At 37.0% G+C, this 27,885-nt stretch overlaps 1 protein-coding gene across 6 annotated transcripts in view; it reads left to right on the forward strand.

Moving 5' to 3' along the window:
* FHIT (fragile histidine triad diadenosine triphosphatase) overlaps positions 1-27,885 on the forward strand; it is a 1,459,166-nt gene that overhangs the window by 666,365 nt on the left and 764,916 nt on the right. For all 6 annotated transcript variants that reach the window (XM_053929377.2, XM_045192109.3, XM_045192111.3 and 3 more), the window contains one exon: positions 15,755-15,874. In XM_053929377.2, coding sequence (XP_053785352.1) covers positions 15,772-15,874 — 103 coding nt within the window. In that variant the 5' untranslated portion in view covers positions 15,755-15,771. The remainder of the gene's footprint in view (positions 1-15,754; positions 15,875-27,885) is intronic.

Genomic DNA, 27,885 nt, shown 5'->3' on the forward strand with positions numbered 1-27,885 from the left:
ATGTTAGTGGACCAGCAAACAGGAGGACTTGGGAAAATAGTCTGTGTTGGGCTGAATAATGTCCTCTCAAAAAGGAGCCTCAGAACTTAACCTTTTTTGAAAACAGTATCTTTGCAGATGTAGCTAGTTAAGATGAATTTATACTAGAGGGGGTCCAAAATCAAATGACTTGCATGTTGAGAAGAAGAGAGGACACAGACAGAAGGTGAGCTTTGAGAAAAAGGGAGGGGGGGGGGACAAAAAACAAAGAAGAAACTAAAATTCAAAAGAAGTAGTGCTGAGCTCATGGCTACCAAGTATGAGGGGGATATCTGCAGACCTTTGTAAGTAAGATAAATGAAAAATATTATAGCTCGAGTCATCAATGGTGTGCAAAAAACTACCAAAAATGCAGCATGTCAATAACTATTTGAAATTATAATACAATACTATTTCAATGCATAAGAAATTAGACAGGGGGAAGGTGGGGAATGAGCTATGAAAGAAATCCAAGTTGGTAAGAATATGCAAAGGACATAGATATGATCTGCTTTTTATATTGATAGGGAAATTAAGCATTAATGTAGATTGTAATAAAAATAACTATTTTGAAATAGTAGAATGTATAGTTTTTTACCCACAGGAAAAAAAAACGATCTAGCTAGAAGAAATAAGAAGGAGAAAAAAGTGAAACAAGAAGATGCAATAGGATGTTCAAAATAAGCTCAAAGAATAATTGCATAAATGTATAGGTATTAAACTAATCAAGGTAGACTGTCCAGTGGATAAAAAACAAAATGCTATAATATATTGTTTATAATAACCATTTAAAAGGACACAGATTGAAAATAAGGGAACAAAAAATTTACACTTGTCAGATAAAAAGAAAAAGCATCAACAGATCAAGGGAGTAAAACAAGCAGGAATACATGCAATAACCTAGAAAGTGTAATTTATGGCATTGGACATTGTGAGCACTGGTATTTAGAAATCTAACAGTCTTTTCAGTAACCGAAGAAACAATAAGAATAAAAGTAAGCAGAGAAGGACTTTGATAAATTTTCTACACCATGTGTATAGAATTCCGCACTTATCAAAAGCAGAATATATTTTATTTGTTCTTCTGGCCAAGATGGAGGTAAAGATACACTTTGCTTCCTCACACAACCAAAAGAAGGAAAACAACAAATTTAAAAACAAAAAATAACCAGAACTTCCAGAAAATTGAACTGTAAGGAAGTCTGACAACCAAGGAGTTAAAGAAGAAACATTCATTCAGACTTGTAGAAGGGGCAGAGATGGGCAGCTGGGGTGGAGAGGATGCGCAGCAAGGCAGCAGCTGGAAGACCAAGGCTGGCAGACTGGGCAAGGTGGTGGCTGGAGGACTGAGTGGTCCCACATTTGCATGTGGATAACTGGGAAGAACAATGGGGGACTGAGACAGTCCACACAACCCACTGTTCCAGAGTGGGCAAATAAAGCCTCAAAACCTCTGGTGGTAAAATCTGTGAGGGTTGTGGTAGGGGGAGAAACTCCAAGACTCACAGGAGAGTTTGTTGGAGAGACCCACATGGTCCAAGAATGTACACAAACCCACCCACCTGGGGATCAGCACTAGAAGGTTAGAAGGGCCCAGTTTGCTTGTGGGTAGGAGGGAAAGTGACTGAAAGCTGGCCAAGAGCTGAGCAAGCAGCATTGTTCCCTCTCAGACCCCTCCACCACATACAGTGCCACAACCCAGCGAATTGGGTTGCCTCACCCTGGCCAATACCCTAAGGCTCTTGCCCTTACTATAAAACAGCTTCACCAAGACAAAAAAAAAAAAAAAAAAAAAAAAAAAAGGCCCAAATGAAAGAACAGATCAAAGCTCCAAAAATAGAACTAAGCGATGAAGAGATCACCAACCTGTCAGATGCAGAGTTCAAAGCACTGGTAATAAGGATGCTCGCAGAATTGGTTGAGTATGGTCAAAAAATGGAGGAAAAAGTGAAGGCTATAAAAAGTGAAATAAAGGAAAACGTACAGGGAACCAACAGTGACAAGAAGGAAACTGGGACTCAAATCAATGGTCTGGACAAGAAGGAAGAAAGAAACATTCAACAGAACAGAATGAAGAAACAAGAATTCAAAACTGAGGAGAGGCTTAGAAGCCTCCAGGACATCTTTAAACGTTCCGTAGGGCTGCCAGAAGGAAAAGAGGAAGAGCAAGAAATGGAAACTTACTTGAACAAATAATGAAGGAGAACTTCCCTAATCTGGCAAAGGAAATAGACTTCCAGGAAGCTCATACCAAGGCACGTCATAATTACATTAGCCAAGATTAAAGATAAGGAGAGAATCTTAAAAGCAGAAAGAGGAAAGGAGACAGTTACCTCCAAAGAAGTTCCCATAAGACTATCTGGCTGATTTCTCAAAAAAAAAAAAAAAAAAACCCTTGCAGGCAAGAAGGGGCTGGAAAGAAGTATTCAAAGTCATGAAAGGCAAGGACCTACATCCAAGATTACACTAGCCAGCAAAGGACAGATAAAGTGCTTCCCAGGTAAGGTCAAGTTCAAGGAGTTCATCATCACCAAGATCTTTTATATGAAATGTTAAAGGGACTTTTCTAAGAAAAAGAAGATCAAAAATATGAACTGTAAAATGACAACAAACCCACAACTATTAACAACCGAATCTAAAAAAACGGAAACAAATACAAAGTAAGCAAACAACTAGAATGGGAACAGAATCACAGAAATGGAGATCACATGGGGGGTTATCAGTGGGGATAGGGAGGAGGAGAATGGGGGAAATGGTACAGGGAATAAGAACATAAATTGGAGGTAGAAAATAGACAAGGGGAGGTTAAGAATACTCTAGGAAATGGAGAAGCCAAAGAACTTATATGTATGACCATGGACATGAACTAAGGGTAGGGGGAATACTGGTGGGAAGGTAGGCACAGGGCAGAGGGGAATAAAGGGAAGAAAAATGGGACAACTGTAATAGCATAATCAATAAGATATATTTTAAAAAAGGAATATATTTTATTTGTGAGGGCCTGTGGATTAGGCACATGCTTCATCTCTCAAAAGATCAGGAAGGAAGCCTCATTCTAAAAAAAATAAAACAGCATTTCTTTACAGTGTTTTAAAATCAGTCATCACTAATGGAATAAGAGCATATGAAAAGTCATATTAATTATAACAAAAATAGCTAAATTTTAAAGCTGAGTGATAATAAAAGCATAATTGGTCAGAATTTGGGAGAGCGCTAATGGAAGGCGATGTATAAGTTTTTATTACCTAAGAGAAAAATAGAAAGTCTGAAACTGTAAGTTCAATGTTTGACTGAAGTACTTAGAAAAACTGCAACATGGTAAACCTGAAGAAACAATGAAAGAAAAAAATAAAGGGAAACAAACATAAGTTCAGAAAGTAAGCAACAAAGTAGACATTATTAATGAAAACAAAGAACCAGAAATCAGTTCCTTGAAAAACTAAATAGGCTAAATATAATTCTTGCAAGATTGATGAAGAAAGGGATCTATACATTAATAAAATAAAATAACAAAATACAAAAAAGTTAAAGAAATAATTTTAGATTAGATTTTTTATCTTAATATTATAAATTTTACCAATAAAGATGGACAATTTAGTTGAAAAAGGTATATGCCTAAAAAATTGATGCAAGAAAAATATTTGGTCAGCAAACAAATTATAACAATTGTCAAAACTTAATCCTCCCTGCAATATGAAAAGGATTCCAAACAGTTTGACTATGACTTCTATTTAACTCTCAAGAGACAGAAAAATCCTTGTTTATGAAACTTTTTATGGGACAAAGAAAAAAAGCCAACTATTAGGTTTTATTTTGAGAACAAAAACCAGGGGAAAATATATTGGCCAACTTTACTTATGATATTTGAAAAACACTAAGAATTCTAATTAGCAGTATATTAAAAAGAATACGTTTTAACTAAGTTGAATCTTAAAAGTGAAAGTACGTTTTAAGTGTTTTTTTAAATATGTTACTATAATTTACTATGTTAATGGCAAAGAACAAGAAATTGTGTCACCAATGATAAAAAGCATTTATTAAATTTTTAAAAATGGAACCAACCCTTAGCATATTTGAAATGGGAATTTTTTTTTTTTTTAGTTTGATAAAGGTTTTCTACTAAAATCCTATATTGGACATCATTCTTAATGGAAAAAAAAAAAAACCTTTAAACTTATTCCTTCTAAGGTTGGAAACAAGACAAGAATTCCTGATAATCCCATTTCTCAATATTAGCATATGCCTTACCAATGTAGTAAGACAAAGAAACCAACAAAATAAGAAGAATTGAAATGGGACATATAACTGTAATTACTTCAAAGTAAAATCTTATAAAGTTGACCCTTGAACAATATAGGTTTCAACTGTTCAGGTCTGCTTATAACACAGATTTTTTTTCAATAAATACAGAGTTTGCCCTCTGTATCCCCCGCTATTGTATCCATGCTTGGGAATAGGTAGATGTGGAGGGTCAACTTAAGTTAGACATGATTTTTGACTGTGTGTGGGTCAGCACCACTGACCCTTGCATTGTTCAAGAGTCAACTGTGTATAGAAAATCAAAGAGAATCAGCAGAGACTGATAGCAGCAATACAGGAGTTCAGCTGGGTTACCAGCTTATAAGAGCACCATATAAAAATCAATAGTTTTCCACTGTATTGGAAGTAGCCAATTATAAACTCTGATGATAATAAGATACCATTTATAATAGTGAAATAAACTAAAAGCTACCTAGGAAAGAATTTATTAAACATATAAGGGAAATTTAAAACACAAAAAGAGTTTTATGAAGGTATTATAGAGTATAAATGTTGCATTCATACAAGGATTGCTTGAATATTATGAAGATGTCATATTTACTCCATTAAAATTCAGTGTAACTCCAATCAACACCTGACCAAGAATTTTTTGGGAGGGAAAGAGTTGAATCTAAATTTATATGGGAGAATAAATAAAGAAGGATCCTCCCCTTACAAGGCATTAACAATGTACAGCAGGCGTTCGGAAACTACAGCCCACAAGCCAAATCCAGACTGAGGCCTGTACTCACAAATAAAATTTTATTGGGGCACAGCTACATCCATTCATTTAGGTATCTCTGTGGCTGCTTTCATGGTGCATTCAGAGAGTTGAATAGATAAAACAAACTGGGTGGCCCACTGAATCTGGGCCTTTACAGAAAAAATTTGGTGCACCTTTCTCTCCAGCATCTGCCATAGAATCAGAATGTAATAAAGTCCAGACTTAGTCCTATGTATTATGGGAATCGGTGCTAGGAACATTGGTTCATAAAAGGAGAGAGATGAAATCATTTCTGGACTTTATAATATGAACAAGGCTGCAAGACAATTAAGTACCTAAATGTTAAGAGTGAAAATATAAAGTTTGTAGCAGTAGTGGGACTCTAGCAGGGATACTCAGGAAAATATGTGTACGGATGGTCGTCACAGCATTACTTGTGGGGAAAGACGGAAGACAAGGTGGTGCCTCAGCAATAGAAGAACTGCCCAGGAAAAAGGCAGTGGAATACATGGCAGGAATAGGAAGTAACAAAGAGTGAATTGTATCTATTTATAGCAAAATGAATGAGTCTATAAAACAATGTTGAGAGGAAGAAGGCAGAATGAGATTTAAAGCATGATACAATTTATATGCAGATTTAAAATCCATATATAAGAGCCCTACATACTTTTACATGGAAAATATTTATAAAAATTCAATGAAGATTATAAATAAAACATTAATGTAAATCTACATGGTGGGAAAGAAAGCTGGGGTGAGCAAGAGGATGAAGGGGAAGTAATGATAAGTAAAATGAACACTAGAAGAAGAGCCGAGCCTTTCATAAATTTGTAATAGTAGCTCATCGACCAGAGCCCATGCCTCAGTCAATTCCGTACAGTTATCCTTAAGAAGAAACAAACACCAGGAACAATATTCCTTTCAGCATTGTTGGGCCCAGGTACTCACACAATGTCATCAGGAATGGGTCTCTATCTTGGCTCTGCTGGCCTCCGTGTTGGTCTGATATCAGGTAGACTCTCGTTAGTGTCACCTCTAGACGTTTCAGGTTCGTGTCCTACCAGTTTGGCAACATGGCAGAAAGAAAGAAAAAGCCCTTTCCTCATCATATCAGCAGTAATCCTCTCATGGATGTTGTTCCTTTGAATGGCTTATTTTTGGTTCTGTGTTCACTCCTGAACTGCTCATGTGACAGAGGACTAAGAGTGCCTGGGTCACTTTCCCATCCCTAGAACCAGGCAGTAGGAATAGCCCATGTATAGAATGTGGTAGAGCGTTACCCAGCGAAAATTCAGGGTGGTATGGCCAGAACTACAGAGAGTGGTGGCTGGGGAGTCAGAAAACTACAGATAGCTCTGGGGTACTTGAATCAATGCTTGATTTGTACAATGTTTGATATGAATTGCCATGTTTATTCCAGAAAAAGTGGAAAAACGAATAAAGATTTACTCCAAAAATCTGAAGCTCTGCCACTTGCATGACACTTGTTTCGTATGGCCCCACGGCGTACATCCATGAGAAATAGACAGACATGGTATAAAGTATTGATAATTGCTAGTCGATTGTCTCAGAACGAATGAAGAGTGAACCGATCTCCTAGTGTATTCAAGAATAGGCTAGGCATTACTTGACAAGGATTGTTTATGGAGGGACCCAAGGATTAGGAGAATAGTTGGGTGTTTGGTCAGTGGTTCTGAATCATCTAGACAGCTTATTGAAGCATAGATTGCTGGGCCCTTCTCCCAGAGTTTCTGGTTTGGTAGGTCTGAAGTGGGACTTGATAATTTTCATTTCTAGTAAGTTCTCAGGTGACACTGATCCTGTGAGTCCAGAGAAACACCTTGAGAACCACTGGATTGGATGATTTTCTTTTTCTTTTTTTTTCCCCCCCATCAGGCCTTTATTAAAAAGAAGGTTCCAAGGCATCCCAGCCACCCCCTCTGGCCCAGCCCCCAAGGCTCTGAGCTGGGTTAGATGATTTTCAGCATCCTTACTGAACATCCTTTGTTTTTATGATATAGTTGTAAATGTCCTAGAAACCCATATTTGTCTCATTAAGGCAGACCTTCTGTCTTAATTCTCTGCACCTGTGAAGTTCTGGCTGTCTGCAGGTGCTTCTCTGGTGGATGACACTTGCATAGCTTTTTGTGTCTTTTGGGTCACTGAGAACATTAGAATGATTAAACACAGTTATTGGTTTGCTTTATAAAATAGTCAGCCATTTTGTTTTTTAATTTTTTTAATTAAATTTATTGGAATGACATTGGTTAATAAGATTATGTAAGTTTCAAGTGTACATTTCTATGATACACAATCGGTATGTTGTACTGTGTGTGCCCACTACCCAAAGTCAAATCATCTTCACCATATATTTGGCCTCCTTTAGCCTTTACTATCTTCCACCCCCTTCCCTTTGGGAACCACCACACTATTGTCTGTGTCCATGAGTTTCTGTTTTATATCCCACATATTAGTGAAAGTATCTGGTTTTTAGCTTTTCCTGACTGACTTATTTCACTTAGCATGATATTCTCAAGGTCCATCCATGTTGCTGCAAACAACAGTATTTCATCTTTTCTTATGGCTGAGTAGTATTCCATTGTTTACACATACCACATTTTCTTAATCCAATCCCCTATCAGAGGACACTTTGGTTGTTTCCATGTCTTGGCCACTGTGAATAATGCTGCAGTGAACATAGGGTGCTTGTATCTTTGCAAATAAATATTTTCAATTTTGGGGGGTGCATACCCTTATATCAGATGAATGACTGGGTCATATGGTAACTCTATTCTTAATTTTTTGAGGAATGTCCATACTGTTTTGCAGAGTGGCTGTACCAGTTCACAGTCCCATCAGCAATGAATGAAGGTTCTTTTTGTCCACAACCTCTCCAAAACTTGTTATTACTTGTCTTGTTGATAATAGCCATTCTAACAGTTGTAAGTTGGTATCTCATTGTAGTTTTGATTTGCATTTCCCTAATAGCTAGTGAAGTTGAGCATCTTTTCATATACCTGTTGGCCATTTGTATGTCTTCTCAGAAGAAGTGTCTGTTTATGTCCTCTGCCCATTTTTAAAATGGATTGTTTGGTGTTGAGTTGTATGAGTTCTCTATATATTTTGGATGTTAGTCTCTTGTTGGTACTGTTCTTTGCAAATATCTTCTCCTATTCTTTTGATTGCTTTTTTGTTTTGTTGTTGGTTCCTTTCGCTGTGCCAAAGCTTTTTAGTTTAACATAGTCTCATTCATTTATTTCTTGCCTTTAATTCTGTTGCCTTTGGGGTCAAATTCATAAAATCTTCTCCAAGACCAAGGTCCAAAAGTTTAGCACCTATGTTTTCTTCTATGTAATTTATTGTTTCAAATCTTATATGCAAGTCTTTGACCCATTTTTGAATTAAATTTCCAAATGGGGACAAATTGTAGTGTAGTTTCATCTTTTTGCATGTGGCATTCCAATATTCCCACCATCATTTATTGAAGTGGCTTTCCTTTCTCCACTGTATGTTTTTGGCTCCTTTGTCGAAAAATATTTGCCCATATACATGTGGCTTTATTTCAGAGCTCTGAATTCTGTCCATTAACCTGTGTGTCAGGTTATTTTTACCACCAATACCATGCTGTTTTGATTATCATCACTCTGTCATATAGTTTGAAGCCAGGAAGTATGATACCTCTGGCTTCATTCTTTTTTCTCAGGATTGCTGTGGCTATTCTGGTATTTTGTGGTTCCATACAAATCTGATGATTTTTTTGTTCAATTTCTTTTAAGGATATCATTGGGATTTTGATGGAGGTTGCATTAAATCTCTATGTTGCTTTGGGTAAGATGGACATTTTAACTATGTTGATTCTTCCAATACATGAAAATGAAATATCTTTCCATTTCATTGTCTTCTTTTCCAATCTTTTTAAATACTACTTTGTAGTTTTCACTATATAGGTCCTTCATAAGGACCATTTCTTAAGTTTATTCCTAAGTATCTTATTCTTTTTGTTGCAATTGCAAAAGAAGTTCTTTTTTGTCATGTCTTTTCCTGAGATTTTATTGTTAATGCAGTGGATTTTGTACATTGGTTTTGTATCCTGGAACTTTACAATATTTGTTTATTGTTTCTAATATTGTTTTTTGGTGGAGTCTTTAGGGTTTTCTATATAAAGAATCATGTCATCTGTAAAAAAAAGTGACACTTTTACTTCTTCATTCCCAATTTGGATGCCTTTTTTTTTTTTTCTTTTGCCTGATTGCTGTTGGTAGGATTTCCAGGACTATTTTGAACAAGAGTGATGAGAGTGGACATCCTTTTCTTGTTTCTGATCTTGGAGGAAAAGCTTTCATTTTTTCACTATTGAGTTTGATATTAGCTGAGGGTTTGTCATATATGGCCTTTATTATATATGCATATATAATTGAGGTACTTTCCTTCTATACCCATTTTATTGAGTGTTTTAATCTAAGTGGATGGTGTATCTTACTAAATGCTTTTTCTGCATCTATTAATGAGATTACATGATTTTTATAATTATTTTCTTAATATGATGTCTTATATTAATCAATTTGTGTATGTTGAACCATCCTTGTGCCTCTAGAATGAGCCCCACTTGATTGTGATGTATTTTATTAATGTATTGTTGTATTTAGTTTGATAGTATTTTGTTTAGAACTTTTGCATATGTATTTATCAGAGATATTCATGTGTAATTTTCTTTTTTTGTGTTATCCTTGCCAGGATTTGCTATCAGGTTTATGTTGGCCTCATAAAATGTGTTGTGAAATATTGCCTCTTCTTCAATTTTTTGGAACAGTTTGAGAAGGACTAGTTTGAAGTTTTCTTTGACTGTTTGGTAGAATTCACTAGTGAAGCCATCTGGTCCTGAACCTTTATTTTGGGAAATGTTTTGATGGTTGTTTTAATCTCTACCCTGTTGATCAATCTATTTAGATTTTTCAATTTTTCATTATTCAGTCTAGGAAGTTTACATATTTCTAGGAACTTATCTATTTCTTTTTGAATTGGTTGTCATGTAGTCTTTCATAGTGTTCTAGTATGATTCTTTGTATTTCTCTGGTATCTGTGGTGATTTCTCCTCATTTATTTCTGATTTTGTTTGAGTCTTTTCTCTTTTTTTCTAAGTGAGTCTAGCCAGGGGTTTGTCAATTTTATTAATCTTTTCAAGGAACCAACTCTTTGTTGTGTTAATTTTGGTATAGTCTTTCTGTTGTCTATTTTGTTCAATTCTGCTGTAATTTTTATTATTACTTTCTTCTAATGACTTTAGGCATCTTTTGTTCCTCTTTTTCTAGTTGTTTAAGATGTAATATTAGGTTGCTCACTTGAAATTTTTCTTGTTTCTTGAGATAGGCCTGTAGTAATATAAACTTCCCTTTTATTTACTGCTTTTGCTGTATCCCATGAGTTTTGATATGTCATGTTTTAATTTTCACTTGTCTCTAATATCTTTTGATTTCATCTTTTATTTCTTCTTTGACCCAGTCATTTTTTAGTAGTATGTTGTTTAATATCCACATATTTGTGGGGTTTTTTTTAACTTATTTTCTGCAGTTGATTTCTAATTTCAAAGCATTGTAGCCACAGAATATGCTTGGTTTGACTTTAACCTTCTTAAATTTGCTGAGTCTAGTTTTGTGACCCAACATATAGTCTATCTTTGAGAATATTCCATGTGCCCTGGAGAAGAATGTATAAGCTAATGTTCTGGGATGAAAGGCTCTGTAAATGTCAATTATAGGTTTAATGTGTCATTTAAGGCTGATGTTTCTTTATTAATTTTCTATTTAGATGATCTCTCTAGAGCTTTCAATGGAACATTTTGGTCCCCTACTATGATTGTGTTTTTGTCAGTTTTTCCCTTTTGTTTTGGTAGTAGTTGCTTTAGGCATTTTGGTGCCACCATACACACACACACACACACACACAGATATATATATACATATATATGTATATGTGTGTGTGTATATCTGTGTGTGTGTGTGTGTGTGTATATAATGGGTGGGAGAGAGAGAAGTGTTATGTCCTCTTGATGTAGTGTCCCCTTTATCATCTTTGTTTCTTACTATCTTTGTTATCAAAATCTATTTTGTAAGATATAAGTATGACTATACCTGCTTTTCTGTGGATGCTATTTCTTTGAAGAATTATTTTCCATCATTTTACTTTGAGTCTTTATATTTGCAGCTCAGATGTGTCTCCAGCATGCAGCATTTGGTTGAGTTTTGGTTTTGATCCAATTTGCTACTCTATGCCTTTTTATTAGTGAATTCAGTTCATTTACATTTAGGGTAATTATTGATATATGAGGATTTCCTATCACCATTTTATCTTTTGTTTTCTGGTAGGTCAGTGCCTTCCTTCTATGGGTTCTTTTCCTTTGTGTTTCTGTCTTGTTTTTGTTTGGTGGCATTCCATACTTTTCCCCTCTGTTTCTTCTTTTTTAAAGTTATGTGTCTCAGTTTGGGGGTTTTGGTGTGTGGTTACCATTAATTTTTGAAAAAGAAAGTTCCATATATACAGTAGTCCTTCTCTTTTGAATTTGTCTGATCTCCATCCTGCTTTGAAAATTCAGATCTTTACCCTTTCCCTTTTATGTTTTTGCTGTTGCAAATTATCCCTGTGTATGCTGTAAGTTTGTTGGTGATCTAACTCATAGTTTTCTGACCTTTTGTTCTTTGTTTCGTGTAGAATAACCCCCTTGAGTAGCTCTTGCAGTGGATATCTTCCAGCGATCAATTCCCTCAGCTTCTGTATGCTTGGAAAAGTCTTCATTTCTCCTTTATATCCAAAGTCTACGTTTTCTGGATGTATTATTCTTGGCTGGTAATTTCTCTCTTTCAGTAGTTTGAATATTTGGTTCCACTCTCTTCTAGCTCATAGAGTTTCTGCTGAGAAGTCTGATGATAACCTAATGGGCTTTCATTTATAGAATATTTCTTTCTTTTCCATGGATACCTTGAGAATTCTTTCTTTGTCATGAATTTTTGACAGTTTTAATACAATGTTCCTTGGAGAAGGTTTTCTTTGGATTGACGTAATTAGTTGTTTGTGGGAGGGGCTCTGCAGCCCCCCCCGCCCCGCCCCCCGTCACCACTGATGAGAATAAGTCTACCAAGACATGATCTGCTTGGGGAGGAAAGGTGGCTGATCTCTCAGAGAAGAAAGGCCAGGAGCCTGTTCCTCAATGGGTTTTTATTGGGTTTAATTTGCATAGAAATGCAGGGTGTATAGGTAAAGCTCATCAGACATTGTCAGACAGTAATGATCAAACAATAGATACCATTCAAAGAACTCTGAGGGCTTATTTTGAGTCAGGGTCAGATAGCTAAAGGGCCATAAAACTTTGGGGAAACAAACTCATTTCATGCTTGGACCCTTATCATTTAAATTGAGGGTATTAGCAAAGTAGGTTTCACAGGATTTTATGCATTCTTTCTTAGGCCTGATCACCCCAGGGAACCCACCCTTTCCAGCACAGGGCCACACCCACCTCCAGCATTGCTTTAGGCTTGAGGCAGGGAGGGGAAGTAAGGCAGCCAAGAGATTAGGAGACTTCTTGCAGACAGAATGAGGACTCAGGCTATATCAAAGCCAAGGGGTGAGGGTCCATCACCCCCTTTTTACATAGCCCCCCAAGTCCTTCCCTGAGGACCCCTTTGTGACCATACCTGACTTAGGTAGTCCCTCCTTTGAGGAATCTTACCCGTCATTGGCTAACCAGTCATCTGCTCGGGGCCCAGCAGGGTGAAGTAAAAGGGGGCAGAGGTGGCGCCTCTACCAGGTAGATCAGCTTTGTCTCCTTAGTGGTTTATGGTCCCAAGGTCTTTTTACTCTGCCTTAGCCAGGAGGGGTTTTAGTTTCTGAAACCAGGCAGGGTGGATCCCAACAGGTGTTCTATTTCCTTTTTAGATTTGAGGATTTAGGTCTTTCCATAGATTTGGGAAATTCTTGTCAAGTATTTGTTTGAATAGGCTCTCCATTCCCCTTTCCTTCTCTTCTTTTTAATTTTTTAACATTTTAAAAATATTTATTTATTTTTAGGGAAAGGGGAAAGGAGGGAAAAAGAACAGGAGAGAAACATCGATGTGCAAGAGAAACATCAATAGGTTGCTTCCCGCACACCCTCAACTGGGGAGCAGGCCTGCAACCCAGGCATGTGCCCTGACCGGGAATTGAACAAGGAACCTTTTGATTCACAGGCTGGCACTCAATCCACTGAACCACATCAGCCAGGGCTCCCTCTCTTCTTCTTCTGGTTTAGCTTTTATTCTTACATTGCTCTTTCTGATGGAGTCCCATAGGTCACACAGAGTTCTTTTATTCATTATTTTTATGCTCAAGTCCCTCTCTTCTTCCCTCTGTGCCATTTCTATATTTCTATCTTTGATATAACTAATTCTTTCCTGCATCTGGTCAGCTCTATTTCCTATACTCAGTAGTTCATTCTTGATCTCTTTTATTGAATTCTTCATCTCCAGAATTTCTATTTGGTTCTTTTTTAAAGTTTCAATCTCTTTGGTAAAGTATTCATTTTGTTTGTTGGTTTTGTTTCTGAGTTCATTAAACTGCCTATTTGTGTTTTTTTGTACCTCATTGAGTTTTTTCATAACTGCGATCTTGAATTCTCTGTCATTTAAATCACAAATTTCCATGTCTTTAAGTAGATTTTATGGAGATTTTTCATTTTCTTTCTGAGCTAACTCATTACCTAGGTTATTCATGGTATTTGATGGATTCCTTCTCTGTCTAGGCATCTGTCTATGAGTGGCAGGCAGTTCTATAGTAGATTGATAGGAAATCTTTTTGTTGTTTTCCAGTAGGTGGCAGTAAATCACAAGGGTTTGTTTTTTTTTTTTTTTTAGCTTTCCTGCACTTCTGTGGCTTTTCATCTCTGTGGGCTGGTGCAAAATGGTCTGTGTTCCCTAGAAAGGTGGATGCTTCCCTTGTGAGCCAGTTCTCTTGGTTCCAGGGGACCAACCCCTCAGGAAAATGCAGTGGACAATGGAACTCTAAATCCATGGAATCCCAAAGCTATCTCCTCAGTGAGATGCTGCCAGGAGTGCAACTGCAGTGTGTGAGGGTGGGGTGAGCTGGGGGAATACGCTTGCCTTCTTTGTTGCTTTGCCCTACCAGCAATGATGACTTTGGACCTCTGTGGAATCCTCCCTGAATCTCCACCCAGCCTGTGATTGGACCTAGAGTGCACCTTTGTTCATGGAAAAATTTTTTCTGTAGTACCAGTTCTTGGGTTTGCAGATAATGTACTTGGCAACCCAACATGAAGGTTGTGGAGAGGTAAGCTCTAGGAAGTGAAGGAAGGCAGCTGTGGCTTTGTTTTTCTCCCAGTAATGCCAATTGCCAGACACCTTTGGTTTCATCTTTGTGTTTGTCCCTGCCTTGGTCACTGGGCTCAGCTACAGCTACTACTGCCCACTCCTGGAGGAATGGTCACTGAATCTCTTTGCTCCTCCTGGCTGATGGGAGTATCGCCACAATCTGATTCCTCCTCTCATCAGGCTGAGCCTTATTGTGAACTCTAGGCTGCAGGGCTGAGTCCATGGCTCATCTCAGCTTTTTATTCTTCTCACTTCCCCCATTTGCTCCCACTTGCCCACCCTTAGATGTTTCAGAGTATGGATCTCTTAGACATATTTGTGCACTGAGCAGAAAATCCTTTGTTGAATTATGGTTGTTCAGTTGTTGAAACTTCAAGGGGAGAGATCAAGGGGATCTGTCACATGACCATTCCTCTGACATCACTGGCCATTTTCTGATATTGTTTTGTGTAATGCTCTCTGTTTTCCCATGGGTTGATCTGTCTTCATCAGTTTTGTAGTAGAGTTTTTCCTGAAATAGAAAAATAAGTGGTTTCCCAAGGAGGGTGTGTCTTAGTCCTTCAGAAAGTAACTCTGTCGTGTATTGTCATCTAAATGATAGAAAATCATCTCTTGGTACCCTAGAAGCCAAGTGCCAGATTTTTCTGTACCTCCTTCCTATTACTCCCACCTGCAATGTGACTTTGCCCCTAAAAGAGGATATGAAACACTTCACATACCTTACTATATCCTGGCTCTGTGTCAACCAGAAATTGTTCTTATTTTGAACTATATTTTGCCCCTTCCTTTTTTTAATACATTTTTTTCTCTTTAGTTTTGGAAATTTTACTATAATAGTTCCCTGGGTCTGCCTCTATGCTTTTATAATTGTAGACAAGTTCAAACAGTGTTTGTACTTTGTGAAAATTGCTTTTATATAAACAAAGATAAAACAATTGAGAAAAGCATTTAAGATTAGAGAGTTTAGAGTACATGTTTAACAATGAAAAATTTTAGCCTAGTAAAGATGATGAAATGGATGGGTAAAAACAAAAAGTACCTGACAGATAGGACCTAGTAGTTTGGGGTTAAGGTGGCAACCGGAAGTGCAGAAGATTAAGAAGAGTGTTTTATCGTCTATGTACAGGCTTCTGCTTGAAAACACTAACTCCAATGAAGACCACCCTGGTGGGGATAGTGGAATCCTTTGAGAAAACTTTGCCAGAATACATCTTACTGTACATTAAATGAGGAACTGATTAAATTATTTCTTCTTCTCAACTAAGAATCTATAGCAATGGAATTTGCTTTCTTTAAGGAGGTATATGATCCAAGTTCTCAATTGAATGGTTTAAAGGCCTTAAATTATCTTCTCTTTCAGATTTCAACTGTGAGAAAATGTCATTCCGATTCGGCCAACATCTCATCAAGCCCTCTGTGGTATTTCTCAAGACAGAACTGTCCTTTGCCCTTGTGAACAGGAAACCTGTGGTACCAGGACGTATCCTTTTTTTTTTTTTTTTTAAGAGAGGGGAAAAAAGCATTTGAACATATACCAAGTGAATACCGGATTGGCCTCCAATGTCTGTCCAAAAGGTAAATGAGGAATCCACTTCCCTCCCTCTTTGGACAAACCAGGTAAGATATTATTACATTTATTCTGAATCCAGTTGGTGGTACCAGTAATATGTTTGATTAGATTTGAAGAACTTCTGGAAAGAGTTGCTTAGCAACTGAGGCTTTGAAGGTGAGTTTTTGCTTGATCTTTTTACTATGGTAGCTGCGTAAACAAACAGGTGCTTCTAAAATGGTTTCAATGAGTATTACGGGCACTTTGTTTTCAGTTATCAATTGTGAATTTTAATAGTAAGATAGAAATTAGGTGGTACTTTTGTGATGTGAAAGTAAGGTATTATGTGAAGATTTGAGACCTACTTGGTTTCTTTACCTCTTGGAGATTGTTCAAGCTAGGAATTTTAATTAAATTCATATAAATAAATATACTTAAATTATTTTTTTCATGTTAGGGTCTGAAATAGCATTTCCTCTTGGAAAACATCCCACCTTCCAGATTATTGTCAAGTGTCATCAGTGGTGGGTTGTTTTATTTCTCTCTGACTGTCGAATTATAGTCTTTTCTCTTATGGACGTTAGTAGAAGCTTTATTCTTTGCAGTGGGAATTGGTGAAATGCTCTGGAGAGTAATTTTTATGTTATTGAAGATATCACTTGTGATTGTGTGCATATGATTTTGTACTGATTCTTTAGAATATTTTTCTCTTTCCCCTAACTTAATTTACTATGCAACAAACATAAATTTTATATTTTAAAATAATAAGCATTTTCAACACTGATACATGATTTTAAAAATAAATTTCTAGTCATTCTAAATCTACAAATCTGTCAAGATGTTTTTCAAAGTAAGTTATGTTTTTTTCTTTTCAGTGCGAATTTTCAAGGTGAGAATTTTATGAATAATCTTTCCTGAGAAATTGTACATATAAGAAAATGTCATCAAAAGATAATTGTGATTTTATGATAGACTTCCAAATTTCTTGAATCCAAATTTTAACTAAATTAATTTTGTAAATATAAAACTAATGGCCATAGCAATAAACTCATAAATTATATTATATAATGTTTTTCTTGATAATATTTAACTCTTCTTTTAAATTCCTAAAATAGCTTAAATTATACTCTTATATTATACTAGAAAATTTCATTCTTTTGTTTATTAAAGTAAAAAATTAAAACTAGAATGATTCAGAAGGGTCCTAGAAAACAGAACAATTTTCAACTTGCATTCCAATTTTTTATTGAGTTCTCAAAGACCTGAAGTTCTTGAAATAACAGAAGCAACTTAGTTTTTCATTTGATTGTACTGCAATTTTGTGGTTTTCTTTTTCCTTCGAGGAACTTTTTTATGCAAACTGTGAAAAGAATAATAGTTTAAATTTTATCTCTCTTTAGGTATCAGTTTTAATTGACTTCTATCAAAGAATTGAGGGGACCTAGAATGAAAATGTGAATTTAGGTGAACAAATTTTATGCCTTAGACTGAGAAAATGTGACACTGTAGAGCTGTACTGCTTTTTTAATGGTTAATAATGGAATGAACTTTGCTCTATGATTTTCTAAATTGTATTAGGAAACTTGATTTTTCATGGTCTTTTTGACCAACTGTGAATGTGTAATGTGTAAGACCTGAGTCACATATGTTTTTGAACTCAAGAAAATTTGAAATGTCTGAATCTAGGGAAATTTCTACACTGAACAGTGAGCAAGTAGTGAATGGTGATTACATTTGTTCTAGATGGCACTGGAATTGCCATTTGGGAAACGAGTCCTGGTCAGTTACCTTGTCTTTGAGTAAATGCCAAGGAGATGGGGGACATTGTATTAAAATTAATAAGCTTATTTGTTTGGAAGGTAGCAAGAGGGACCCAGTGCTTTCTGAGGGTGAGAACAGTGAGAACACAATCATTTTTGTAATCAGTGCACTCTGTAAGCTTACTGTACAGCTACAGTGTGTAGTGTGGTCTTGGGGCCGGTAGATGATGAATTCAGACAACCCTTTATATATTATGATTTTGTAACTTTTTATTTTACTTTACCCTTGTAAACTCTGTTAAGTGACAACTGAGAAGTATCTTAATAAGTTACTCGCTTGTAGAAAGTGACACTCTTTTGTCCTGTGATTTGGGAATTGAAGCTGTGCATAGCTCTGCCCTCTAACATTTCATAAAGTAATTGGTGAGATGTCTGCAGTGGGCTTTAATCTTTCCCCACATTCTATTCCGTCTGCTCTCATTTAGCCCCTTTGTATGCCCTCCCAGTATGCCCTCCCAGGACTGGACTTCTCCAATCCAGCATATACCTGGTTCTAAACCACAGCTCTGATCATATCACTCTCCCATTCCCTTGCTTATAAACAACTAGAAACAAATGAGCCTCCTCCACCCCACCTTTTTTTTTTTAAGTATAAAGTTCAAACTTGGCATAGTTTAAAATTTTTTTTGTTAATTTTTTTAATCTCATTTTAATTTTTCAATTACAGTTTACATTAGATATTATTTTGTATTAGTTTCAGGTGTACAGCATAGTGGTACACAGTTATATACTTTACACAGTGATCCCCGATATTTCTGGTACCCACCTGTCATTATCCATTGTCTTGACTCAACCCTTCCCAGATCTTCCCTAACCAGGCCTGTGTTTCCATTATCATGCCTCCCTATGCAACCCTCTCCACCTTGCCACTCTTCCCATCATTTTCATTTCAGCTAAAGTGCTTTGATACCTGTCCTACCTTTTTAGGAAAAAAATATACTCTCTTCTTTTGTGACACTTGGTTCATTAATCACATGTTTTTTCATTCTATAGTTTATTACTGAGCTCCTACTCTGTTCCAGGCACCAGTCCAAACCTTTATCCCATTCTGCTTTATGGCATAACCATGTGCATTCCTGTTTGTCTCTGTATTGAGTCACTGGTTCCTGGTAAGGAGCAGGAACAGGACCTGCTTTTGCACAATTTTTGGTCCTAGCATCTAAAGTACTTTGCTGACTGAGTTTAAAGTGAAAGTGTAAATGGCAGGAGTACCTGGAACATTTCAAGTAATGGAATGGAGTAATAAGGGGCTGCCGAAGGCCTGCCTTTTCAGTGTTCCCATGTACAAAGCCAAGTCTTGTCACCATTTTATTCCAGATTTTTTAGTATCATATTCAGGCTGTATTTTCCCTTCATGCTTTGTCAGTTACAATCTTGTTTACATTTTTGTGCTATAAGTGTACCGAGTTAAATTTAAAAGCAGTGAATAGAATTGATGCTGATGGGAAAAGGTTCTTTCCCCTCCTTTTCTTATTATTTTGTATGTTTATATGTCAGTGGACAAGTGTGTATTTTAAGGCAGTTTTATATGAATTGGAAATTTTTCTTTTGTATTTTTGATGATTTCTTTTTAAAAGGAGTATTCAGGTGGCCTTTGGGGAATGTGCCATTCATAAGAGATTTGTAAATGTCATCTTTGAATTTGTGTCCTCTCTAACATTTGGAGGGCTCCCCCACTCTCCACCATTTTTTCTTATGACTTTGCTCACAGACCTTTCATACCTTTCAGAGGAGGGAAAGAAATGTCAGATCAGGGGCTGAAGATACAATTTTGAAGCAAGACTATTTGCTTCATTCTCAAAAGAGCCGTATCTGAAGCAAACACTTCTATTTGGTACAGTGTCTAAGGCCAATTAAATAGGCTTTAGCCTCTGTTGTGCAACACTCTAGAATACTGTGTCAGAATGTCTTTAATCCATTAATTTCTTCTTACTGGAAAATGCTTTTCGGAGTGTCTTGGTGAGAAAACAGAAGCGTTTGGGAGATTGCATCTTTAGAATTCTGCAGTGAACACATTATTCATGTACCTCAGTGCAGCCCAGCTATTGTTCATGGCTTAAATAAATTTGAACCACTATGGTTAATACTTCTCCTCACCCCCTCTCTTTACATTGAACTATGTCTACCTCTCATCTTGAGTTGAACATGAAAAATGAATTTGAACATTAGCGGAATCCATTTGGGAACTGGAGCTTTTATTGTAAATAAAATTATTCATTTGTTATGTCCTGTAGTTTTCAGCAGACAGTGTATTGATCTTTGGGCTGCTATTCAGAATGACATGGGGAGCTCTAACATAACGTGGCAACATTTGTGGACGGGTTGAGTGTGGCATGCAATGTCAGAGACAAGCCTTGCTTGCTGGCTGTACTATTACACAAATCATTTGTCAATAGATTATTGAATCAGTTATTTAAAAGAGCAGGTTTATTCTAAACATGAGCATTGCACACAGAATGTTATCAGGGCCAAACAACGTTAGGATGATGCATTGAGGGCAGCCTTACAGAGCACGCTCGTGAAGAATTAGACTAGGTAACTTAAAGGACACTTCTGCTGATGTATTAGAAACAAAAGTTTTCTACAATGGAAATTGTGCTCTTAGGTGCAATGTCAATAGATAAAAAAAAGAAAAATCTGGTAAATGCCTTTTAAAACAAAAATTTTCCTATCCAAACAAGCTATGTTTAGTTTTCTCTTTTTTCAGACCATTGCCATGTTGAGTACTCCTGAAATAAATGAATAAAAAATAAAAATATCTTCATTACTTAACAGTGCTTTCTATGGAAGCACTATAAACTATAAGATGCTATAGATAAAAGTGCCCTTTTAATCCTTCTGTAAAAATCGGAAATATTTGTCATTTCCTGAGTAGGTTGTAATCTTGTGAATTTCTTTAATTGTTCAGGAAACTGCAGTTATTAGTAATCTGATGAGCTTTCATTTCTCAAAAGAGTTTCCTTTTAAGCTTTCCTGTGCAAATAAAATGGTCACAAGCACTATTTTAATATCTTTATTACTTAAGATAGATGTTTTTGCTCTTAAATTTCTCGAAGGCCTATATATTTTTTTCCTTCCTGTGTATGCCTCTTGTATGTTGGCTAGCTTTAAATGCTCTTGGAGAGACATTCAAAGAAGATCTTGCTGTCCTTTGTCCTGAGCTGTAATTGGGCAAGTTGGTTTCCTTTTGGTCATATTTTTCTTGCCTTTATTAGAGAGATTATTGCATTCAAAGACCTGCATGTAGCAGTGATTTCTCAGTTAGAGTGCTCTTTCTCCTGTTTCTATGGGAAAGATTCCCATATAAATGTGCACCTACCTTTGGGTTAGTACTGTACATTGCTACCAGCTAGAACCAGTTTGTGATGGCGTTGGTCAGCAGGAACAAAGGGAGCTGTTGGACACTCCTGTCATTCACGAAGTTGCTTGACATCTTTTCTTCAGTGTCCAGAACCTGCCACAGAGGATCCTGCCAACACTCCTTGCAAGACAAACCTTGTGTGACTGTCATCCATCTTGACATGTTATCTGAGAAATTGTCACAGCAAATATATTTTATCTCAAACCCCACCCAGCTCTTCAGTTGACAGTGAGCTCGGAGTGTTGAGGAGGAGTTGAGGCTGCAGGTGGCAGTCAGTGGGCAGGGACTGTCATGGGTACCAGAAGAGAAAAAGGAGCTGTCCTTGCCAGGCTCTAACTCTCCTAAGTTTATTTTTTGTTCCTGGAGTTAAGATGGCATCTTTATTTTTCCATATTATAGACATGATGATGGATTGTTGGCACCTGGCACTGAAGGAATTAATAGATATTTTGCATGTGTGCAAGAAACATTTGAAATTGGGTGGAGAAAAAAAAATGTGTGAATTTTATACACTTTACTCTGGCCTCTTCAAGTAAAGGTGGCTCACCTATGAAACAGTGTGCCTGCACCTTGTGTTGTACATATTTGTCTCTAGACCTCATCAAGGCCACTTCCTGCTAGCTGCTCTTTCTCCTTCGCTCTTTGCTGCCTGCTGGCTGGTGCATGATGGCATTGGCTCCTATGCCTTATTACTTAGTTTTGACAGTTTTCCCTTGACCTTGACCTCTTCCCCATAATAAGATTTACCTTCTAGCTTTAGGCCCTGATGTGGATGAGCTGAGATGCGCTGCCTGAACATGGTTATGTGTTAGAGGAGGAAAATCCAACTGGCTTTTTGATCAGAACTTTTAGGAGGTTCCCACGCTCAGAATTGCACAAAACCTGCATAATAACTTTCACAACCAGAAAAAGATACCTTTACAATCTGCCAATCTATACAAAATATAAATTTGTTAGGATCTGTGTGAGTGTGGAAAAGAGAAGACAATATTAGGTAGGAATACTCTCTCTCTGGCTCTGACAAATGGTAGGATGATAATTATATGTCTTAAAATAACACTTTGAGTATTTCTTATATTAATTGCAAAAATGAATGCCCTATAACACAGAAAACCAGTCCCCATTTCTATGTGAAACTTTCCCCAGGTAATTTTTAACTGTCATGGTTAACTGTGTTCATTATATTCTGGGCATATTTTTGACCTGCTTTCCATGAAAGTCATCAGATTACGAGGGATAGGAAAAGGCTGATTGTCGTGTTGCCAGCCTTGCTCTTGGAACAGAACATAATTAGAAGTAATGAATGGAACAATACATCATTACTGAAAGAAATGTCATGTAATTAATTCAAATAATGCAAAATATATCCTGATTTCCATTTGGAATGAAAATAGACTTGTTAGAACATCAGTAGGCAGTTAATGTTTACCTTATATTTTCACACACATATCAAAACTGTTAAAATCTATTGAATAAACATACGTGGATTTTTCTATAACACAATAAGTTAAGATGGCTTTCTTTTAGAAATCGTTCAATGTAACATGTTCTTTATTTATTGTATGTACGTAATTTGTATATATGTTCAATTCTTAGAATTAGCATAATTAATTTATATTTATTGCAAATTAATGATCTATTTTATTTAATTATCTCCCGTTTCCTTTCTCAAACTAATTGACTGAAAAAATAGCTCCTATAAATTTGGAAATAGCTCTTGGGCACAAATCTTAAATTGGCCTTATCCTAAGGACTCCCTACAGTACTAGCTATCTGAACTACTTTTGTGATATAAAACATTTTTCTGGGATTTCTGCTCCAGGCTTCAAATATGCTTCAGGATCTTGGTTTAACTTAGATGTGCCCACAGTTGGGGGTCAAGATGTGGGTAGGTAGGTCTCAGGCAGAGGAGTTGTTTTTACATGTAACAATTAGTATGACACACGGCCCTGACCAAAATGATGGTAGTTCCTGTAAGCCTTCTGCTGTACCAGACATCAGCCTGTTACTTTCTGCATTGTGGGGAGGTCTGGAGAGTCACAGGGGAGGAGGCAGAGAGGAGTGAGCAGCAGTCAGGGGGCTGGAAATACAGAAGTACCTCAGTGTTTCCACAGCAGAAATGGAAGGACGTGGCAGTGGATGCAGTCTCAGTAACAGGCCTGGTTTTAGAGAGGTAAGGACGGATAGGAGGAAGCACCATTAAATCCGTGGGCTCAGACCTGGTATTTCTTCTTCATTATTAAGGCTAGCAGAAGAGTAGATTCACCAATGAATTAAAAACAACAGAGTTCTCTTTTTGTTTCAAGTGGCCATCTCCCTCACAACGCACTGTTCGGGGGAAAGCCGGACCATAGCAGGAGACTGAGGCAGTGTTTCCCGCGCGTCCTTCCATGTGCAGGGGGCAGATGTTTAAAGTGTACATATGCACACATATAAACATTTCTAAACATTTTAGGAATAAAATTAAAATAATGTTTTATGATGAACAGTGCATTATCGGAGTCACTATTTTGTGTTTGCAGACCAATGAGCAGTTGAAAAGGAAAGCTAAATCTCAGGCCAATGGTGGTCCTACTTCATGGGAGTCAAGACTTCATCCAAACTCTTGATCTCCATCCCATTGTTCTTTCCACCCCTCTGTTGCCCTCCAAGTGCAACAAACCTTTTGGTGTCGTTAGTTAGGTGTTCTGAGGACTTATTCCCCCTAGCCTTCAACCTTCCCTGTCATTTCCAACCTTCCTCCTTTCCAGTGCTATATCATGGCAAATCTATACTTTGCCATTCATAGTTTCACTCACTTTGGTGGGTTCGTTGTTTTATCATAATTGTCATCATTATGGAAGAACAGTATTAACCTCGGTGACTTCTGAAGGTCTGTTAAGGCCGAGCCTGACACTGGGGCTGTGAGTGTGGCCCCGGCCGTCTAGCGGGGCGAGAAGCAGTTTGCTCCAATGTAAAATGAGTTCAGGAGGAAGTTCATTTGGCTCTCTAATTTTTCTCTTTTCTAATGGGTTTTGAAATGGCTGTAGTTATCAAGAGCTCTTTTCATTTTCAAGATTTATTTCTAGTTCAGGAGATTTGTTGAAACGAAGAATTATCTGTTGAGTGCTAATACTTTAAAAGTAAACCATGATCCTCATCCATTCACAAAAGATGATTGCTTTAAAACTTGTTAAATAAGATATGTGAGGATAAAATATATCAACAGAAATTACAGTAAAATCTTTGGAGTGTTTCTCATGTAGACATCTAGAATACTAGTTTGTATTTTCTATTCTGTTTAGGGGCCAAATGAACCCCTAGCGGCTTTTTCTCCTGGAGCTGCATCTGCCATAATGTAACTGAAATTCAGGAGTGCAACAAACATTCAGGGGGACTTTTCACTTTGCCCTGGAACTTGAGCAACTGGGGTATAAACAGAAGGCTGTGGGCACTTCTGGAGAAATACACATGTGTGACAGACACCCACACTCATTTTCCTAAGAGAAAGCAGCAGAACCAGACCCATCCCATTGCACCCAAGCTATGGGAGGGCTGAGTTGGTGAAGGGAAAGATAGACAGTTGGAAGGAGGAGTGTGAGAGGCTTTTCCTCATTCCTCTTTCTGGAGTGATTACTCTTACTGCTCCTAAAGGCACGTGTGGGAGGACGTTCAAAGTTCCGAGCAGGATGATTTCAATGAAACAATGCTGCCATCTTGTTCCTGGCTTGATGCAGCCTGAGCTGTGGAACGGGCAGGCTCTGCGGGCCCTGCTATGAGGGGTGTGCAGGACAGTACCGGCACCAGGAGCGCTTCCCACTTGCTCTGTGAGTTTGGGATGGCAGGGGAGCACAGACCAGTGCTTGCTTCTCATTTGCATATTTCTGAATGCAGAGTGGGTTGGGGAGGCTTTTAGAGTGGCCTCCAGTAATGCAAGGAGGGACTGAGAAATAATGTTCCCAGGAAAGAGGTAGGAACAACGTTTCCACTCCACCCTACTTTTCTATAGCCCTTGGGGGAAACACATACAAGCAGGTCCCTTGGTTGCTGTAAAGGGCGGTGAATGTCAGTGTAGCAGTCAGGTGCCACAAGGCTGCGCAAGTAGACATTGGTTCAACTGACGCACTGGCTTATCCAGAAAGGAGGTTGGGTCATGGACTACTTGCGGAGTTATAAAGGGAGACGTGACTCCTTTTGTAAGTGGATCCTCAGAAACAGAGCTATGGTGAAGCTTGAAAACCTTCCTGGAAATAACACATCTATCAGCTCTGAACTATATAGAGACCGCCATGTTTGCAGAGGGACCGAGCAGATAGGACTGGAGCTAGACCAGGGACATCTGCCTTTCACCTGCTAACAGACAACCAGTTACCTAAGATCACTCTGCCCCAAATAAAAGGATGAGTAGCTCAGCCTCAGGATGGGGAAGATATTGATAGAGAACTTAAAGTGGTCAAGGCTGTGTTTTAAGCCTATGCTGGGTAGGACATGAAATTTTAATATGAGACTGGGCTGTTTAACTGAAGATAATTTTTAAAAATTTTATTAACATATAATTGACATACAATATTGTGTCTAGTTAACACCTGTCACCATAAATTATTACAGATTTCTTTTTCTGGTGTTGAACTTGTAAGATTTACTCTTAGCAATACAGGATTATTAACTATAGTTGCCATGGTGTACTACATCCACATGAAATATTTATTTTATAACTGGACATTTTTACGTTTAGATCCCCTTTACCCACCCCGAGCCTGGCCTCTAGCAACCACCAATCTGTTCTCTGTATCTATGAGCTTGGTTTGTTGTTGGTTGTTTTCTTATTTAGATTCCACATATAAGTGAGATCAAATGCTATTTGTCTTCCTCTGTCTGACATATGTCACTTAGCACAATGCCCTCAAGGTATGTCCATGTTGTCACAAATGGCAAGATATTATTCTTTTTGTGGCTGAATAATATTCCATGTCTATAGATGCCACATTTTCTTTATCTGTTTATCCATCAGTGGACACTTATGTTGGTTCCATGCCTTGGCTACTATAAATGATGCTGCAGCAAACACAGTGGTGCATGTACCTTTTGAATTGGTACGTTTTTGTTTTCTTTGGATAAATACCCCAAAGTGGAATTGCTGAATCATATGGTAGTTCTATTTTTAATTATTTGAGAACACTCCATACTGTTTTGCATTGTGACTATACCAGTTTTATTCCCACCAACAATGCACAACGGTTCCCTTTTGCCCACATTTCCACCAATGCTTATTTCTTGCCTTCTTGACAATAGTCATTCTAACAGGTATATGGCTTTGACTTGCATTTTCCTAATGATCATTGATGTTGAACATCTTTTTATGTACCATTGGCCATCTGTATGTCTTCCTTGGAAAAAAATGTCTATTCAGATCCTTCACCCATTTTTAAACAATCAAATCGATTGTGTTTCTTTTTGCTTTTAAGTTGAATGAGTTCTTTATATTTTACATATTAACTTTTTATCAGGTATATGATTTACAAATATATTCTCCTATTCACTTGGTTGTCTTTTCATTTTGTTGATGGTTTCCTTTGCTGTGCAAAAATGTTTTAGTTTGATGTCATCCCACCTGTTTATTTTTGCTTTGGATGACTTTGCTTCTGTTGTCAAATCCAAAAAGTCATCACCAAGACCAATGTCAGGGAGCTTACTATCTTAAATTTTCTAATAGGAATTTTATGGTTCAGGTCTTACATTGAAGTCTTTAATCCATTCTGAGTTAATTTGTGTATGGTGTAAAATAGTGGTCCAGTCCTGATAAATTGATGACATACATGTGCATTTATTTTTGTGATCTCTGTCACATTGGTCTATATGTCTGTTTTTATGTTAATACCATACTGTTTTGATTACTATAGTTTTATAATATAGTTTAAATCAGGGAGCACGATGTCTTCAACTTTGTTATTCTTTCTCAAGATTGCTTTGACTCTTTGGGTTTTTTTGTGGCTCCATACAAATTTTAGAATTGTTTGTTCTATTTCTGTAAAAATGCCATTGGAATTTTGATAAGGATTGCACTGAATCTGTAGATTGCTTTGGATAGTATGGACATTTTAACAATATTAATTTTTCCAATCTCTGATGATAGAATATTTTTTTATTTATTTGTGTCTTCAATTCCTTTCATCAATGTCTTATAGTTTATAATGTACAAGTCTTTCACCTCCTTGGTTAAATTTATTTCTGTACAGGTCTTTCACCTCCTTGGTTAAATTTATTTCTGTACAGGTCTTTCACCTCCTTGGTTAAATTTATTTCTGTACAGGTCTTTCACCTCCTTGGTTAAATTTGTTTCTAGGTATTTTACTTTTTTTCTGAAATTGTAAATGGAATTTTTTTTAATTTCTCTTTATAATAGCTTGTTATTAGCATAAATAAATGACACAAATTTCTGTTTAGTATTGATTTTGTATTCTGCACCTTTAGTGAATTTATTAGTTATAAGGTTTTTGGTGGTTTCTTCAGGGTTTTCCATATGTATTATCATGTCATCTGCAAATAGTGACAGCTTTACTTCTTTCTTAATAATTTTATTTTTTTAAAACTTATTTTTCTTGCCTAATTGCTCTGGACAGGAGTTCTAGTACAATGTTGAATAAGAGTGGCAAGAGTGGGCATCATTGTCTTTTTCTTGATCATAGAGGAAAACCTCTTAGCTCTTCACTTTGGAGTGTGATACTAGCTGCGGGCTTGTCATATATGGCCTTATTATGTTGAGGTACATTCCCTCGATTCAT

Source organism: Desmodus rotundus, chromosome 8 (genome assembly GCF_022682495.2).
Source record: "Desmodus rotundus isolate HL8 chromosome 8, HLdesRot8A.1, whole genome shotgun sequence".
Taxonomy (NCBI): domain Eukaryota; kingdom Metazoa; phylum Chordata; class Mammalia; order Chiroptera; family Phyllostomidae; genus Desmodus; species Desmodus rotundus.